This window comes from Caloenas nicobarica, chromosome 11 (genome assembly GCF_036013445.1).
Source record: "Caloenas nicobarica isolate bCalNic1 chromosome 11, bCalNic1.hap1, whole genome shotgun sequence".
In the NCBI taxonomy this organism is placed as follows: Eukaryota; Metazoa; Chordata; class Aves; order Columbiformes; family Columbidae; genus Caloenas; species Caloenas nicobarica.
In genome coordinates this window covers 9,851,405-9,870,759 of record NC_088255.1, presented here as the reverse complement: position 1 = coordinate 9,870,759, position 19,355 = coordinate 9,851,405, and the positions used below count along the sequence as shown (strand labels likewise).

The 19,355-nt window shown below is 40.5% G+C and overlaps 1 protein-coding gene across 4 annotated transcripts in view; it reads left to right on the top strand.

The window, feature by feature from the left end:
• Positions 1-19,355, top strand: part of ITPR1 (inositol 1,4,5-trisphosphate receptor type 1) — a 176,960-nt gene that overhangs the window by 40,822 nt on the left and 116,783 nt on the right. For all 4 annotated transcript variants that reach the window (XM_065642841.1, XM_065642840.1, XM_065642839.1 and 1 more), the window contains exons 4-10: positions 9,237-9,352; positions 12,797-12,883; positions 14,476-14,634; positions 15,892-15,990; positions 16,484-16,567; positions 16,648-16,794; positions 18,153-18,248. In XM_065642841.1, coding sequence (XP_065498913.1) covers positions 9,237-9,352; positions 12,797-12,883; positions 14,476-14,634; positions 15,892-15,990; positions 16,484-16,567; positions 16,648-16,794; positions 18,153-18,248 — 788 coding nt within the window. The remainder of the gene's footprint in view (positions 1-9,236; positions 9,353-12,796; positions 12,884-14,475; positions 14,635-15,891; positions 15,991-16,483; positions 16,568-16,647; positions 16,795-18,152; positions 18,249-19,355) is intronic.

Sequence of the window (19,355 nt, the reverse complement as noted above, 5' to 3'; positions counted from 1 at the left end):
CAGAGGAGCCTGCAAATGCTGCTGGGCGAGAGAGGAGGAGTTCTGTTCTGTGTGCCCACGTGGGGAGGAAAAAAGTAATGGGCTTAAAGTGTAAAAATAAATAGGTTAAGTACAAAGCTAGTGGAGTGCTGGAATAGATGACTTCAGGAGATGTCAGGAGTGGAGCAGGCATAGTGAATTCTGCCTTTGGGAGGGAGGGGTGAGCTAAGGAAGCTTTCTAAGGGCCTGCAAGCCTGTGGCACGGGCCAGAAACTGGGGAGACAGCGGAGGGTGCAGAAAGAAACAAATGAGCCTTTCTGGCAAAGCTTCCCAAGCAGATCATCAGCGTAAGAAAAATTAAAGCACTGAAATCAGTTTTGTTTCTTCAGTTCTTCCAACGTAGACTTCAGTAATATTATCAAATATTTATTTAACTTCTCTATAACTTATTTTTTGGTGATGTGGGTTTTCTTTAAGCCAAATGCCTTTTAAAGTCGAAAATCAAATTACTTCATTAAACAGCTGAAAAATTTGCCTTTTGTTTTGCGTGATGCTGTGGCAGCTCATTCCTTGCGACACGCACGCAAAGCTTTCTTAAATAGAAACCGCTTTTATTATGCTGTTCAGTCACGTCAGCTCTGTCTAATAGCACAACCGTATCCTTTCCATACTGCTCAACGTTGACGCTTACGGAGGGTGTTTGAAATTTGATCTTGCTTGTTCTTCCTGTGCTCGGACTGTCCGAGCCCTTCCCCACCTCCTGCCCCCGCTTCCTGACCCGCTCTGAGCAGGAACTTTATTCCGGAAAAGCACGAACAAGTGAAGAAGTAAACGTGAAAATGAAATCCAAGGGGCGAGCAATCAAAATAAAAGGAAATGTGGCCAGCAAAGATGAATACGCTTTGATTTACTGCTGGCGTAAAATGCTACAGACATACACTGAAAAGACCTGAAGATTTTGAGGATGAGCTTCCCAGGGTTTCATGTTCCGAGACTTGTGTTTTAGTGCCTCACAAGGAGATTTAACATGGAAACTGTTAAAAAGGAGAAGGGGGATGGCTTCCCGAGTTAAGAATACAGCTCTTAAGGCTGGGACAGGGGTTAAAGCCACAACCTTTTACTTAAAAATGCTTCTGCATCTCTTATGCGCATTAGTTTGCTGAATTCCTTTCGTATAAAGTACGAATGCTTCTCTTTGTAGTGTGTGAAACTTGATTTTTTTTTTCGGTACTTGTGGGAGAAAAGGGGTTGCCTTTGGACTTGCCTCTTGGCAAGGTTTGCATCTAGTCCAGGATTTCTTCTCATGCTGAACCAGAGATGGAGATGAACTAAGACAGTAAAAACATTCGCTGAAACCGGTAGCTTTGAGATCTTGGGTTAGCTTGAATTAATGTGTGCAGCTGTGAAATCTAATCTTGGATTTTATCATGTTCTTTTCTTTTTCCCTCTCCTCAGCATTAAGAGCTCTGTGTGTGTGTTGTGGGTTTTTTTGTTGTTGCTGTTGGTTGCGGGTTGGTTGGTTGTTTTGGTTGGTTCGTTTTGTGGGTTTTTTTCTGGCTCGTATTTGTTACTGGCCAGGAGCCATTGTGGTGCTTTGACTTTTTCGAAAGCTTCTTGAGATTATTCTTAGCTTAATTTAAGTACCTTCTCCTCCTCCAAGTTAGCCTTTGTGCCTATAAATAAGACCTGTTCCTTAATGCTCTCAGGGTTACCGGGCATATTCACTCTGTCCTTACAGCTTTCTCTGAGGAGACTCCATGCGGTGTTGTCTATAGATCTCTTGGAGCCCTCCTGTGCCACCCATCGCGGTGCTGCATCTCAGCGACCAGGAACTGCCAGTTCTCTGGCACTCTTTAACCTGCCCCCTTGCATGTCAAACGGGATGTTTTAGTTAAATGCATTAGTGTTTTTTTCACTTGTTGCTGTCCTTTCTGGCTTCGTGTTTTCACAAAGCGTCTTCGCTCAGTGTTGCTCATACCAGAGACTGAAAAACCAATCTGGTGTTTCCTGCAAATGTTTCCTTTTGGAACTGCCTGTATATCCAGTGTCTAAATATTTCTCTCTTTTTGAGTAGCAATTTTCTTTTTGAAGGAAACCAAAGAGGTTACATGCAGAAATAAAACAAACATTGGTGTATTCTGAACTCTTTGGTACCCAGGATGTTTACTTAAAGGTGTGTTTCTCATGTTAGTCCTTTGGTATTTTGGGGGGCACTTTGCTACCATTGTGGTTTAAGGGTTTTGGAGGGTGTTTGCTTGTAGTGTTGAGAGTTGTCTGTGCTTTGGTTCTTAATTTATGTGTTTGCTGTTCCTTGTTGGAATACAGGTCTCTTGGTCAGTTTTCACTGAAGGGACAGCCTTATCCTGCACTAAATTTTCCCGCATCTAAAATGCTGTGTTTATTATTGTAAAGTTACTAATGATGCTGTGTGGAGTCATACGCTAATTTGTTATGTGTTCAAAAAGCCATTGCTTTGTAATTACTGTTGCATTAATGAATATTGTTGATTAGTAGGCATTGATATTCAGTGTCCAGCTGTCAGGTATATAATTTTTCACTCTACGAAATCATCATTGCAGTCTTCTCCTTTTGTTTGGTTTGATATATCATCTCTAAATTAATAACAATTACGTTATTTCTTGTGTTGTTACAGCTTGAAAAAAATGAGCTAGCGATTTCCATTGGCAGAACTATGCATAAATGAGTGCAATGGCAAGAGGGTGGTTACCCTCATGTCTTGCAGATATGAAGGTGGTTATTTTAACATAATTAAAATATATGTAGATCATAATTCATGTAGGCTTTCCATTTAAATGTTGGCTGCAAGGGTGATTTTCCTCCTTGATTCTACTTTAAAAAGAAAAACCTTGAAAGACCTTGAAACAGGCAAGATGCAACAGCATGCAGAAGGGAGGTAGGACATTTCACAGCAGCAGAAACCTCTAATATATTTTTGTTATTTAATTAGTTCAGCGTTGGAATCCTGAATGATCGGGTTACTTTGCAGCAACATATGTGATTGGGACAAAATAGTTAGGCTTGGAATATGAATGTCCTTCTCACTTGTGCTTGAAATCTCCCCACTTGTAGCATGGCAGAACTGTTGGCAACGTGAGACTTGACTTCAGTTGTCTTCTTCCACCCGGCTAAATGTGCATGGTTCGGGTTTGTTTTGCTGGAGCTGCGGATGGACTGGGCTCTGCCGGGGCGGCAGGTCGAGCGTTTAGTGCATCCTGACAGAACACATATTTTGAAATGCTTTGTTGTCCTCCCAGCAAAGCTTGTTCACTGCAAATTGAAAACGAAAGGACTGTCTTTGTGATGAGAAGACATCATTTCAGTAGGATCAGGTTCTTTTTTTTCCCTCTCTCTTTATGGAAATGCAGGAATGATTAATAATCAACACATTTCTGTAGCCGCTTTTGTTCCATATTCTTTGAACCTCTTAAGCTGTCATCTATTCATTTGAAACCTCAGAAGGAGCAAGTGTAGAAATAGATGATGGAGTAATCAGAGGGCTTCTGAGGAGGTGAAACTTGCCTGCAATTGAATATATACATTTTGTATAATTCTACATGCCTCCTGCATGTAAATATTTCACTTAAACACAAAAGAGGTCTTTATTTTGTCTTTAAATAAATAATCTCTTCGTTCTGTGGAGTGTTATCATCCTTATGAGTATATTAAAGCTGTGCAACTTTCATAAATATAAAGTTGAGAACTTCTATTTGTAGTATTTCCATCATTGCCAGCTATGTTACTTCTTTTTTTTGCTGATTTTTTAAATATTTAATATAAAAAATAGAATCCTTATATTTATTCTCTACTGTGAGCAGGCTTTGGCCTTGGGGAAATATCAGGTATCTAAGTATAGAAAAGTCTGAAGAAAAACTGCTAAATTTCAACAGGGAATTGCTAATTTTCTTTTAATTTTAGTATTGCTGCACTAAAAGGAGCTTGGTTTTTTCAAGTAACGAAGAAACAGCTGTGTTGGTGTTAAATATTCAGTGAGTTTTGTAAGTGAGTTATTTAAATATCTTCATCTTTATTGATTTCCCTCATCTGAAAGTACTCTGAAGTATGATTTTTGAGAGAGAGGGAATAATTTTTCTTGACTCTTACCTTTCTCCGCTTGGCATTTTTGTAAAGTCTGGGTCTGTGTTTAAAAAAAAAAAAAAAATGAAATGACGCACCTTTTTGTTGCCAACAAGATATTTGATGCTTGCTTTCTGTAACTGCCGAAAAGTTGGTGAAGACTTTCTACTAAATGCTTAAAATAGCCAAAGGAAATTTGGAAAAAATGATGAGTGGTGTATTACACAACCAGCCTGGCTGAAGCTAAAAGTGCTTCCAGATCATGTAGAAAGGAGCAGGCTGGAGAATGGCAGAGTGAGGAAAACTCTGAACTGCAATTCCAAACTGATCTGAGCTGAAAGTACCGAAGGTGGAAGGTTTTAATAGCGGCTGGAGTCCTGCTGTTGCCCAGCAAAGGCACCACTGAGAGCTTTGGGTGTCGGTTTAGCAACTTTCTGAGCTGTCTTCATATAGACTTGTTATAATAACATCACTTAATGCCCCAAGCGCTGGGGAGAGCCTCTGAAGGGAAGACTGGAATTGCATAGGTATGTTTGAGTCTGTTATGTGTTTCTAGGCAGCTTGTGGTGAAGGAAGGTGACTGTATCTTGTGAGGGCTATGAAATATTCCACTCGCTTGTCCAAATCATTCCAGCCTTTCTGAAGTTCACGGGTATTTGCAATTTTGGACATCTTGCTTTATATTTTATAATGAACTCATCAACATACTACTTAATTGCTACATAAATTCTCATGCAGCAGTATCCATTTTTTTAAAAAGAAATAAAAAAACGTAGACTGGTCAGGTTTTTCATTTTGCTTTGAAAGCAAAAATTGTGCATACTTGATTGAATGGAACGTGGCACGTAGAACGGGCTGGGGTGGCCAGCATGCCGGCTGTCACGGGGCAGCAGCCAAGGGGAGCTTGCTGATGTGATACGGTGACGTTCCAGATGCTGTAACCCAGTTAGACACGGACCACAGGATAATTGTCACCTGCCCAGCAGCACCTCACCTGCCTCCTCTGCTCAGAGGGTTCTTGGTTGCTGTGGGGTGGAGGTAGAAGCATTGTGCAGGCTCAAAGTTGGCTGAAAGGTTCCATTACACATTGCTTTTCCAGCCTGATGCTTTTTTTTTTTCTGTTTTGGTAGGGTTTTTTGTGTGGTTTGTTGGGGTTTTTTATTTGTTTGTTTTGTTTTTTCCCAGGTACTTTTCCCAGATGTGTATCTTTAGAAAGGTCTGCGTTCCTAAAAAGTGATTGGCAAAATACCGCGTCGATGGTTATAGAAAAAAGTCCAGCCTTTTCTTTGTAAAATTCTGGTTCCTCATGCTTCAGAAGTGAAAGGTGACTTGGATGATGAACTTGGGAAACCTTGGGAGAGCGGTATTGTCTGGGGAAAAAAAAAAATTCTCCTAAAGTGTTAGGTGGAGACCTGTACGTTGCTGTCATGGGGCCGAAAGAGAAGAGGTGGATTAATCAGTTGTTGGGGGCTGAGTAAGTTAATTGGGATGGAACTAGAGAATCTGGCTGGTTGGGCTTGGACTGGCATGAAAGGTTGGAAGTTTGGAAACTATGACTGGGTAGGGAAGGAGCAAGGTCTAGTACAAGCGAGAGGAATGGAAAAGGGAGAAAAGAAAATGAAGAGCATGGGGTAGAGGAATTGTGGGTGGTGTAACACAGCTGACAAGTTTCTCTTTTCGTTGAACCCCAGAATACATCAGAACATAGAATTTTCTAGTGTTTCCAGTATCTTTGATTTTAATTATTCCTCTGGGGTGCCAGTACATGCAGGGAATAACCAAACATTACTGAAAATATTTTTGTGAGCTTCAAGTGGTAGAGATCTAGTGGGGGTCTAAATGTCTGAACAGTGAGAGCATTAACTTATCACATGGTGCAATTATGGTCTTACTCAGGCCGCTTTATTAGATGCAGAGCAATTGCTGACGAAAGAACAGGATTTAGCTTGGAAGCATTGAAATGCACGCTAATGCACGTCTGTGTAACCTTCATTTGTCATCCTTGTGCATGGTGGGGTAGTATACAATCATGCAATCGCTTTTTCCTGCAGGACTTTGTGCGGCGTTCAGGCTTGATGTGTCATCATTTCGTCAGCAGTTACGTAGTATTTTATTTTTATACTTAATCAGTGTGCAATTCTGCCATTTTTCACTGTATATCATGAAGATCTGAAAAGAAAATGCATGGCTCATGGTTAATGTTCAATAAATAGAGTAGAATAGGATGTAATTACTTTGCAGTAATAGCTTTATTTATCACCTTTCCTATGTGGGTAAAGCTGCCTGTATCCATGATCGGAGCAGAGAGCTGATTGTTCCAGCTGCTTTGGTTTCATTTTGGATCTGTTAGAAACAGATCCGACGTCCAGAGTGTCGTGTCTGACAAGGAGCTGGTTTGTCTTGCGCAGTCATTGCTACTGTGGGTTGCAGATTGCTGACCCTGATGGTGCCCAGCCAGCACATCCTTGTATGTTGATGTTTTGTAAACATATAAGCCCGTGGAATCCAAAGATCTAAAATCCTTCTGGCCATAAAGTTCATGTAGTTTGGCCCATGGTGAAATACATTCAGTACTAACAAGCCACTGGTGGCCATTTGAAGGTGAATAAGGTGAAATTTAACTCTTCAACTGCTTAAGAAATAGATTTGGTAAAACAAATACCAGGGGAGAAAAAAGTTCTTGCCTTTCATTGTTTTATATCCGTAGCTTTGTAACTATGAAGAAAACCTAATAAAAACATGTTATGTGTTCCTTTCTTGCATTGGACAAGATCAAACACTCGCAGACCTCTCCCCGGTGCTACAGGGAAGAGGGATTGCTTGCAGTTAACAATGTAGAAGTTAAGCCTAACTTGACAACTTTCTTGACTGAAAAGGATGAAAAAAAAGTACGTTTGCACCATGACTAAATCTAGCATACAATTAATTCTTCTATGCAGTTCTGTGTGTTAATTGCTGTCATTGTGTGAACTGATGGTTTAAGCAAAAATAGAAAATTTTATAACTGGTGTGTTGCTTACAATGCATAATCTTAGCTTTAAAGTGTCAGCTTGCAGTGGCTTTTTGAATCTATTCTGTGCTGTCAATCTCTGTGAATCATCTTTATGTAAATGAAAGATACGTTGAAGAGAGCAAACCTGGGAAGTGTGGTTTGCACTTCACTTTCTACTTCTCTTGTTTGTTCAGAAGCTTTAAGCCGGTAGTGTCAAAGTGGTGGCGATTGTTTCTGGATAAATGCAATTACATTCCCTTCCACAGGCTCCGGACACCTTATAGCACCTTCCAGTACCTAAAGGGGACCTACAAGAAAGCCGGAGAGGGACTTTTTACAAGGACTTGTAGTGACAGGACAAGGGACAATGGCTTCAAACTGGAAGAGAGTAGATTTAGATTAGCTATAAGGGAGAAATTCTTCCCCATGAGGGTGGTGAGACACAGGAACAGGCTGCCCAGAGAAGCCGTGGATGCCCCATCCCTGGCAGTGTCCAAGGCCAGGTTGGATGGGGCTTTGGGCAGCCTGGTCTAGTGGAAAGTGACCCTGCCCATGGCAGGGGGCTTGGAACTAGACCATCTCTAAGGTCCCTTCCAGCCTAAACTATTCTATGGTTTTATGATACCCTCAGCTCTTTCTCTTCTTCCACAGTACGTGTTATTCTGTTGAAGGTGCTCAGGGGCATACCCAGCTCCTACTGAATCTGTTACTGGTGGATTGGGCCACCAGCTGAGGAGGCTGCAGGAATCGCTGTGGTAGACAAGCTGATCAGCCCATCTGGCAGTCGGTCCTTCACTGTGGGATGCAATGGGAATCTGCCACCGGTGCTTCACCCCTTTAGAAGGGGATTTAGTTTTGAAGACAGACCTTTGCCCTTCTGTGGAGGGTGTTTGACACTGCCCGGTGTGCTCTGACAGTGCTTTGAGGATGGATTAGACAGGCAGGCAGAGCAACATCAAGTAGTTCTTTGCTTTAAGAAAGGCATGAAAAGAACAAGGGTGTCCATCTCAAACAGCATCCCGAGGGAAAATTATCAAGCTTTGTCTCTAGTGGGGCTCAGCCCCCTCGGCAGCTTTATCCTCTGCCAGAGGTGAAGTGACCTGTGTTCAGTGTGGGGTTTTTCCCTTTTTGGTGTGTCTGTTAGCAAGGCAGCCCACGGCAGCTGCGCTTTTCAGGCAGTGAAGAGAAAAGCCCCAGGCAGGTCTCTCCTCAGCTCGCTGCTGCTCCTGTTGTGGTGTTTGCCTGTAGGAATCCACCAGGAGCATTGAGAAATATAATACCACGTGAAGGAGAAACCTGAAATCTCGCATCCACACCGTTGCCAAAGAGGCACTGGGAACAGCCTTCTGGCTTTTTCGGCACTTTGTTTAAACTTCTAAGCTGCTACTTTAGGCACTGTCTTTGAATAGCTTAATTTATGTTTTTGCGTGTTCAGTTGCTTAGCAACAGAGAAGAGGAAAAATAGTAAACGCAGCTAATTTGGTTTTATTACTGATAAGTTAACATCTCTTTAGTATAAAAATTTATCTTTAATAAGACTAATGAGCTGTAATTCCTGGCTTTTGCCAGGCAGAATGTTAAACTGTGTCGATGGACTGGGTAGAGATCCTGACGCCCCAAGGGGTTTGCTGTTACCTGCAGCTGTGCTTCGAATGCCTGTGCTTGTGGTGCCCTTGTTTGGGGGGGTATCTTATGCTGCTGCTACTTTATTAGGTGAGTTTCTCCATTTCTTTGTGCCTCGTTTTCCCAAACAATAGAAGAGACTTGATTTAAAAACTAAACAAACAAACAATAAAAAACCCCTAACATTAATTGTGTGAAGTAGTATAACTGCTAAAGTAGAAAAAAAGAAGTTGAAAGTGTGTAAAATGGATCTGTTTGCCTGGGAAAGCGTTGAAATGTGTTTCCATTTTAGTATGGTAGTGTTTTTGACTGGGACAAGTTATAAATTTCCTGGTCTTGCATCACATGTTTGGCAGCAACAGTTAATTTTTGTCATTCGTGGGGCGACATTCCTGTTGCCCAAAAAAGCATTTGTCTGATCAAGAGCTTTCTGGAATTTGTTTATAAACCTTTCCTTGCTGTTGGAATATTTGGACAATATTAGCAGCAAAACCACAGATTCTTCCAAATGGTTGAAGCAATCTCTCTGTTTCATCTGTTTTTATAGATTGCCTGTTCAAACTATGTCCCATGAACCGGTACTCTGCTCAAAAGCAGTTCTGGAAAGCAGCAAAGCCAGGAGCTAACAGCACAACAGATGCAGTGCTACTCAATAAACTGCATGTAAGTATTAATGTACAGGCTGCTTTTGATCATCAGCACTCTCATCCATACTGCTCTAAATAAGCATTTGCAATCAACTTGGCACGGCTAACCAGGGGACACCGAGGAAGTATATAGAAAACAGTATACAAGATTTCTTTTGAGCCCTTTGCTGAGATCTAACTCCTTAAATATTCTCTGACTTATGGCAACATGCTGTTCAAGGTATGTGTGTCCCAGTGTTGGTATGTGTGATACTGGGTTAAAGTCCTGGTAGCCATTTAAGCTTTTGTCGTTAACCTCTGCTAACCTGTAGTACTGCTCTATGTGGGCATTTTGGATGGTAACAGCATAAAAACAGGACCTTTCAAACAACAATGCAGAGTAGAGGATTCTCAGGTGTTGCATCTTGGTGTGGGAAGGCACGGGCATTAGCTGTGCTGGTAGGTGCCATCTGAGCTACTGGTCTGGTAAATCTATTGGGATTCCTCAAACAAGCATGGCTGCTGCTGATACGTGTAAAGGTTGGTGGGTAATTATAAGGCCAGACGGTCTCTTCTTCCTTATTAGCTTGCAGTATTTAATATTTTCCTGGGTAAAATGTTGACATTCAGCAGCTGAAAACCCAGTAAGGCAATTGATTGCTGTTTTTAGAGTTCCTATATAAAAAGAAAGCCAACTTAGCTTAAATACCATCTGTTGACTTTAGAGTTAAATAAACTCCATGTTTATGTTAAAATTACATAGCTGGAGTACTTCATGTCGAAATTACAATTCTAAATATTTTTAGTTTCTTTAAGCCTATATTAAGCTCATTGTAGACTGAAATACAAAATGGCCCTGTAGGAGAGTGTCATTTGCTGATTGCCATATGGCTGCCTTGCTCCTGCCTTTCACAAAGGCTGTTTGACTCATTTTGATTCTGAAAACATAATTTTATAACCTAGAAGTATTAACTCGGTGAGGAGAAAGCTATTTTGGTACTGGCTGTAGCACAAAGGTCCCTGACTTGTGCCGCATTTCTACTGCCCTGTTAATGATGCTAAGAGAAGCAGATCATGCCAGCGAGCTTGAAGGAGGGGAGGATCTGGGTTTGGTTTTTCTGGTGTATAAGGGAAGGGGAGAGCTTATGCCCTCAGGTTGTATCTACAAGTTCATGGATTTTAAAAGAAAGTATGTCTCCATACTGCATCATGTAGAAGAAAAATACTTTGTAGTTGCCCCAGATTACACTGTCATTTAAAGTTGTTTTCTCTTTCATCAGTACATGCTAGTTTGGGTGTTTGGGACCTGTTCTCGTTCATATGACACTTTACCATTTTGAGCTGGGCTCCCTATGGAGAAACATGATTAGATTTTTACAGTATTTAGGCCCAGCTGAGTGATGCTTGTACAGAAATGTACCGCTATGCATGAACTGCTTGGTTGATTTGAAGGATTTGAGTGCTTTAGAGTCTTATTGGAGATTTTTTTAATATGCATCACTTTGACATAAAGGCTAATCCTTTATGTGGCATGTACCAAATCAGGTCTTCAGTGACCTGGGGCGAATGCATGGCTTTAAAATAATTTGGTCCAGTGTACATCACTCATATGTCAAAACTTATTTTTCCAGCAATTATATAGGTACATGTGTCATCTTTTCCATTTGCTTGCACATGGAATAACACTGAAAGAACTCTGCGTTTTGCATTATGTGTTGGGGGGGCCTCTGCTCTGAAACATTTGCGTACAGTTGTTAGCTCTGCCCTTGGTTAGATTTCTTTATCAGTGCATATAATTTCTAACGAAATTGGTGATGCAAGTTGTATTCATCACTTGCCTTTTTTGGCTTCTGTTTGTCTGCTGGTGGAATTTATTGTCTGCTGTGGAGCGCTCAATGCTGAGGTCAGGTTATTTTAAGTTAATGCCATTTAAGGGATTTAAAATCTGGGACACTTGTCTTTCTTCGGTATCAAGAATCTGTGCTGGTTGAGAAGCTGACATCTAGTGGCCGGAGAAAATCTTTCTTCTGTAAAGACTGTCAGTTTTGGTGTGTGCTTTTGAAATACATCTGAAGTCTTAATCGTATTTTCACAGAATACATTATTTCTGTATGATAAATGTGGCACCCAGTCCAGTGCAGGCAGAGAAATCCTGTCCTTTGTGATTGTCATTGATAGGGGCCTGACGTCTTGATGAAATCCTTTCTTGACAGAATACTTTCAAATCAAGCAAAAAAAGTTGTATTTCAATAATAAAGAGAAAATTATGCTGCATTGTACATCTGAGTTTATTTTTGAATTTGAATGAGCAGCTGTATTCCAGGTTCTGCTGGAGCAAAAGCCAGCTATCATACCTAGCGGAGCTTCTAAAAATAGCACATCTTGTGTAAGCTGAAGATGATGAAATTTTATAACAGTGTACAGATACCTCTTCCTTTGCAGTAGCCAAGCTTTGTCCTGTGTTATTACTACTTTACCTTACTACAGTTAGGAACTGTGGGCACTTTCTTCTCCTCCAAGAAAAAAAATGGACCTGCTATAGTCTGAGAGATCTGAGAACCAAACCATAAACGTTGATGCTTAGCCTCCAAAAAAAGTCTAGTTTTAAGTTACTCTCTACTATCAGTTAAAGCAAGTACAGGGGTTTGGGTTTTTTTTGTAATGTAATTTTTCATGTAAAGAGAGAACTTTTTACCAAAGGAAATGGTTTAAAAAGAGCCTGGGCAAAATAGCTCACCTATTTTAAAACAAAACAAAGTGCAAGAGCCTAGTTACAAATTAAGTTACTATGTGGAACAATGTATCCCTATGATCATTCAATTTTGCAAGGGCTTTCCCTTGTATTACCATGTTAGTGTGATACAGAGATGCCCAGCTGTATTTTCACAGCCCGTCTATAATGCAGCGCAGAACGTCTTTCAGTCTCACAAAATACAAACTCTGGTGCTGGTGCATTGGGAACCCAGGTGTTCGGAGCTGCAGCGACCATTCATAATGTCTTCCGAATAACCCAACTGCAGGGTGAAGATAGCTGGAGCCAGCATATGGAGACAAGCGGTGGAAAAATTGCAGCCTGTATTGACAAAGTAAAAGAAAGATCCAAAGTTCAGATCCCTTTCTTTCAATTTACATAGAAGTCAGTGGAAAGGAATATAGACTTCCTGGCCTGAGTTGTTACCCATCGCTTTTCACCTTCCCTCCATAGCTGTGGTGTTGTCTTCTCATAGATTGTCATCTATCTTGTCTGAGTTTTTCATCTCATGTTTTATTGCAAATTTTTGTCAAATTCTGCCCTAATTACAGATTGCTTAAATGATGTGTGTCTTTCTTTCTAAAAAACTGAAAAAGTAATTTGGAAATGATGCTGTTTCAGATACTCACTGTTTTTCCAGTTCTTTGAAATCATCTTAAAGAACCTTGGGTGTTTGTCCACACTTTTCTTAAAACAGTTGGCAATTGAATTGTTCTGCCTTCATTCCAGCATGCGGCGGATTTGGAAAAGAAACAGAATGAAACGGAAAACAGAAAGTTGCTGGGAACAGTCATCCAGTATGGCAATGTTATCCAGGTAGGCTGTGAACATCTTTGCAAGCTGTGCAGGATTTTGATCAAACTCCCGTGCTCAATGTAACTTGAAATTTCTGGAATTCATGGGCACGAGTCTGTAGCTTTGCAGAGTGTGACAGTGCCCTGAAGTGGGATCCTGTGAATCAAGAACTGGGAGTACACTTATGATGAAGTCACCTTTTTATTTTATTATGGGTTAACTGGATTTTTTTTGAGATCACTATATGATTGCTTTCTTCAGAAATACTCCTTAGAGCCTTCATTAGAGTTGACCATTTGGAAGATGGCGCGGGCACTGTACAATGCCCAGTATAGCCTCTTGCAATCAAATGTTGACGCATCAAATCGTAAACTGATTACAGAGGAGGGAAATCAAGCCATACAAGTAATTGCAGTCCATTGCAGCAAAGGATATGCTAGGTCTTGGGGAATTAAAAAAAAAAGGGGGAAAAAAACCCAAAAATGAAAAGTATAATAATTGCATAATTTAAAAAGACAAGTCTTTAATAAACAGGGAACATACTATGTGGCAGGTGGGGTTCAGACCCACTACCATGAGGTAGAAAGTCTCAGTGCTTCAGAAGCAGGGATAGTTAGCTGAGTGTTTTGAGCCTTAGATTAAGAAATTCCTCTACCAATGGTTTTTATTCCGCTGAGATAATACCAGCCATCAGAGAGGATGGCTCAAAACGCGGACGGACTGGGCTTTCTTGCTGCAAGGAGAAATTGGTTGGCCTGCCCTTTAAAGCAAGTGAAGGATTTGGAGCAACCTGGTGGAGGAAGGACAGGGAAGTCCCTGCCTTGGTTAAGTGCACTATTGGCCTATGTGTTTGAGGTTAAAAAAAAAATCTGCTTTTAATGGTGAAAGAAAAATAATCATATCCATTTTTGATTGGACTACAAGCGTAAACACTCTTAAGAGCAGTGAGAAGTTTTTGCCCTTATTTTCCCATAACTCTGAAATGCTCTGTGAGTAACCACTATTTATGGTAGTGAAAAGGCATGAAAAAATACTTTCTATACACAAGTATTTGTCTGCTAAATTTACTGGAAATTCGACAACAGCTGGTTGAAGCTGGAACGTGACCTGTTGCAGGTTTCGTGTTCATGCTGCTGGTGTGCGGTCTGTGAGGGGGACACAGCAAAGGGTGGAACAACCGGGGTTTTTTCAAGAGAGTCTTCAAAGAAACAGTCACGTTCTCTGTTAAATTGGAACAAAGCAAAATAACAGCAGATTTACTTCTCACCACCCCCTTCTTAGCATGGAAAAACCACTTGGTCCCCAGCATTTCTCAACCTTTGATCCTGGGTTTTTGAACAGGCTGTGACTGTCAAGTGACAAGAGCATTTCTAAGTGCTTATTGTTTGAAGAAGGGACCGCTGGATTAATTTAAGATGTTTTGTGCCATAGCACTGCATATAGACTGAAAGAAGTCTAAGTGAAATTGTGCCTGAAGTCATCAATCATTTTATGTAATTTAATTGTTATTTTAATTCCTGTATAATAACTGTGGTTATCATATGCACACTCCCTATTTATTGAGGGGAGGAAAAATGAGCATTCTTAGAACTGAACTCTAATTCTTATTCTAGCTGCTTCACTTAAAAAGTAACAAATACTTAACAGTAAATAAGAGGCTTCCAGCTCTACTAGAGAAGAATGCTATGAGGGTGACCTTGGATGAAGCTGGAAATGAAGGTTCCTGGTTCTACATACAGCCCTTCTATAAACTGCGTTCCATCGGAGACAGTGTAAGTATTAAGAGGAATATCTGCACGTGTTGCTTTGTGCACAGCTGGGCGAAGCTTGTTGCAGGAGGCTTATCTTGTGATTTATGAAATGCACAGATCTTCGAGTGCATGATGTTGCAGGAACAACCTTTTTCCTATGCTGTCATGAGGGGGAGGAAGATTGCTATGGTAACTTGTATTTTGGAAACAGGGAATGATTTAATGTTGGAAGGAGTAAGCGACCTAATGACGTGAGCCTTTCACAATTCCTGCCCAATTCAAAATGGTAGGAAATGCTGAGTTCCTTCAGTAGATCTAGAAAAAATAGAGCATTGGTTTTTAGTGTTGTCACTTCGGAATCAAAATTCGTCATCATTTTGTATATGAGGAATGAGGTCATAGTGAGGTTAAATGGTCCTGTTCATGGGAAATCTAGAAAATAATTGGTTCAGAATTAATGCTTTACCATTTTAATCCTTTAATCTCTTCTTTTACAAATCTGAGTCACCTGGGTGACTGCCTAAAACCAGAAGGAATTAAGCTTTAGTGTGCTGTATGGTTTAGTCCAGGTATATATTTGGCACCTAAACACAGTTGTCTCTATCAAATAGGAATAATTTGCCCTGTAGACTAACCCATACATTTTGATGTGACTGTTTGTTTTCTACAGACACACACACGGTAAAGCCAAAGCACAGGGTAGTGTAGTCTTAGTGGTCATTAAGCTCTTTTTAAATTGCATCAGTTCTCAGACATTTTATCACTAAGAGCAGTTCCTTTGACTGCAGAAAAGGCTTTTTGCTTTTTCGTTTAAGAAAGACTTTGCCCCAGGAGAAGGGAAGAACAAAACCTTTACTGTCCATAATAAAATGCATTTGTCTGGAATCATGCCACCCAGTCAAGAATCTGATTTTGCAACTGGAAGTGTGTCTTGGAGGAGGATTTTTGGCTGACCTTTTGCTATAGGAATGATTTGTTAAATGTTAGCCAATGAAACAACTTCATGAAAAGCAGCAGATAGGTTAGTTACCAGAATCACAGTCTGTGTTTCTTCTGTGAGCGTCTGAGTCAAATAGTATAGGCTTTTTTTTCTCCCTTGAATGACTGAGTACGATGAGCTAAATTCTGAAGCAAACAGAATTCTGATTTTCATACTCAGACTGGCATCTCTCCCAACTGTGAGAAGGTGATTTCCTCTCATCGCTCTCATATTAAAAAAAGAAAGAAAAAGATTTCTCGGGTTGCAAGTTTCTATCTTGATGCTGCGCTTATCTACAGGTTGTCATTGGAGACAAAGTGGTCCTGAATCCTGTCAATGCTGGGCAGCCTCTCCACGCCAGCAGTCATCAGCTTGTCGATAATCCAGGCTGCAATGAGGTAAGGGCAGACTGACACAGCTGGAACAGCTGTACGAACCTCTGTATGGTCCAGCTAAGCTGCTAGGACTTGTTATGAAAATCAGTAAGGTGGTTGGTACCTTTGGCATTGTTTAAGAATGGTTATCTTGTTGATCAGCAACTTAATAGAGCTGGCAGACTTTTCTCATATCTTTCGGGTACTAGACAGAGGTTTGGGTTCGATATCTTTTGCTTGACTGCCTAAAAATAAGAGGTTTTTTTAATTTTTTTTTTTTCCCTTCCAAAACGGAAGGTCGCAGCACAGTGATTTGTAGCAAGAGGCTCCCTAGCAAATCAGCTCTGTAGTTACTTGTTCTGGAGTAAATGCAGAAAAGGGCTTTCCTTCTCTAGAGTAATGTGGCAGGGACTGCAGTATTCTGTTGAAAATTGTCTAAAAAGTAAGGCAGTACTTCATGGCAGTATCTTGTGCAGGCACAAGACAATAGGACTAATGGTTTTAGTTCTCTTTGTAGGTCAACTCTGTGAATTGCAATACAAGCTGGAAAATAGTCCTCTTCATGAAATGGAGTGATAACAAAGATGATATTCTCAAAGGGGTAAGACTCAAAGCTCTGCTTGCCCGTAACTTGTTCACTGATGGGTAATGCCTGTATTGACCACGTCTGGGCTTTGACAGGGGGATGTGGTGAGACTGTTTCATGCAGAACAGGAGAAGTTTCTGACTTGCGATGAGCACAGGAAGAAGCAGCACGTCTTCCTGAGAACGACGGGGAGGCAGTCGGCCACGTCCGCAACCAGTTCGAAAGCCCTGTGGGAAGTAGAGGTAAGAACTGTAACCTAGGCTGGGGGTGGCTTTGTAGAAACAATTACTGTTTAAAAAAATGTGTATCTGGTTTTCTTTTTTCTAGGTAAAAGCCTTCCTGGTGTTTGAAGTTTAATCTTAAAATTCCTTTTCTTACTGTGCTTTCAGTGCAGTATCAATGAGTTCTGATTTATAATGCTGCAGCAGGTATTTCTCAAATACCTGTTCTTGAAAATTCAGAAAAAGGGGACAAAGAAGCATCTATTAAGTCATTTTCTTACCAGTCACTAAAGTTTAACACCAGCTAATGATTTCAGCTGTCCTGCTGAGTGTACCGAACACTCTATTTTTGGTATGGAATAATGTGATTATGCATATCCTCATTTGATAGGAGATCACAACCCTTTGCTAGTCTCTGTGCCTTGCTTGTCTGGACCTTTTTTTTTTTTTCTTTTTCCTCTTTTAAATAGCATGACTAACATCCTGGCCATCACTGTCTTCTTAAAATATCCTCATCTGTTGATGTGGTTAGAGTTGGTTTATGATTTTATGTGTTTGTCATCTGAGAATCATAAAATTAATTGTGATGGTGGGTAGGTGTTTTTTCTTATTCTCTTACCAGAAGTATCTTCTTTGATAGACATAGCCTACCTAGTATTAACATTACTTTGACATGTTAAAACACATCAGTAGCTTCTGTGGTAACTGTCCATTTGTATGCAGGTACCTGGTGGTAAATGTGAGGCAGAGGTAAACTAGTCCTTCCCCAAAAGGCAGAGGTTGGCTTTTTTTTTTCTCTTAGGGAAACAGGTAGCTCCACAGAGTAGCTGATATAGAATAACATCTGATGTTGGAGGCTCTACTTGACAGGGGAGAAGTCTGAAAGTACATATTGACAGTCTTCGTATTCTTTTGTACGACACCCTTGCATTTGAAACATTTCCAGGTGTCGTCTTTCACCTGTCTTCAGAAGGTCAAAAATTAGTTGTACCAGGAAGTTAAAGTATCTATTGCATCTCTTTAGGAGCTTTATTTCAAGACCTAGCAACACATGTACACCTAAAGCACCTTTTTACTTACTTCTCTGCCAACTTGCACCATAATCTTTCTTCCATCACTCACCAGACTCCAGTGGAGCACCAGCCATGGTCAGTGACTCTGCCAACACATATAGTCACTTGACAATGAGCAGAAAATCAATTTTTGTAAATTGTTGAGGAGAACAATTGTAGTCTGCTGTGTGTTGTTCACATACAAAAGATTGTCTCATCTTTTCTGGAGCTCCTCGTTCTGTTTCCTCTTACCTGTACATGAAATACAGTGAGTGATGTGTTTGAAAAGCAAGGTCACTGGTAAATGTGGTTTCCCTCTCCCTTTAGGTGGTGCAGCACGATCCTTGTCGTGGCGGTGCGGGGTACTGGAACAGCCTTTTCAGGTTCAAACACCTTGCTACTGGACACTACCTAGCAGCAGAGGTAGGTGTCGGGGCTTGCTTGGGAACTCTGCCTTTCCTTCCACGGTATTTCTTCCTTTTATACCTTCTGAAAATCTTTAATTTCCTACCCCGAAAATAGACACGGGGGAGGGGAGGAGAGTGCTCTTTGGGTCCTTAGTATTAATACAAAATAAATGGCTAAACATAGAAAACCCGATGAAAGAGGCTTGAAAGAATACCACAGTACTGGGGTAGTCTTGAGCTTATTTCACTTTTTTATGAATTCTAGAGGCAATAACTCTTCTGCAAAGAATAGATACTAAATATTATCCTGTCATGTGGGCAGTAGAATCTAGATGAATTTATTAATAGATGAATAAATGGTAAATGGCTGAGAGCCTTTGGGGGAAAATGAATTCAACTACTGTTAGTTTCTCTTGAATCACTGATTTCCAAGCAGAATTGTAGAACTGACTGTAAAATGGAAATGCAGTTAGACTTCAGACCAGTCTTGTAAGAGCTGCAGATAATGCTTAGTTGTCCAAGCACAAAATAAATCTTTCTCTTTCTGTAGTAAAATCCTTCTCTCTCCATTGAAATAACATTTTGAGACATTTTATTAAAAAAATAAAATCCAAGGTTATAATTTCGTGAGTTTTGCTGCTTAACACTTGTAAATGTTTATTAAAACTAGGGGTTTTTACTTGAGAGCATAGATATATCACATGCCAATACAGAAACCTCTGTAATAAAAGCTGTCCTGGATGTAAGTGTGTAGCAGAAGGGCTGCCTCAGCCTGTGCTACTGACACAAGAGCATCAGTGGGAAAAGTCCAGATTACATATCCCATTTCATATTCTTCTAATAAGCAGATTGGAAAAACAGCAGCGTTTTGTCGCATGCACACTCAAATTCTTTTCAGTAGTGATCTAGTATAGAGCTTTTCCAGTAAATCTTGGGTTTGCTAATCAGCCAAAACAAAACAGTAGTCTTACATCATGCAGAAATATACCAGAGGAGATTGCTCACCTGATCCATGGTTAGAATAGCGTTTGTTCTAAAAGATTTCTGCCAAGTCAGTAATTTATAGTTGGAAATTCCACTTGGTATTTAAAAAAAAAAAAAAAAAACCACACCCAAAAAAACC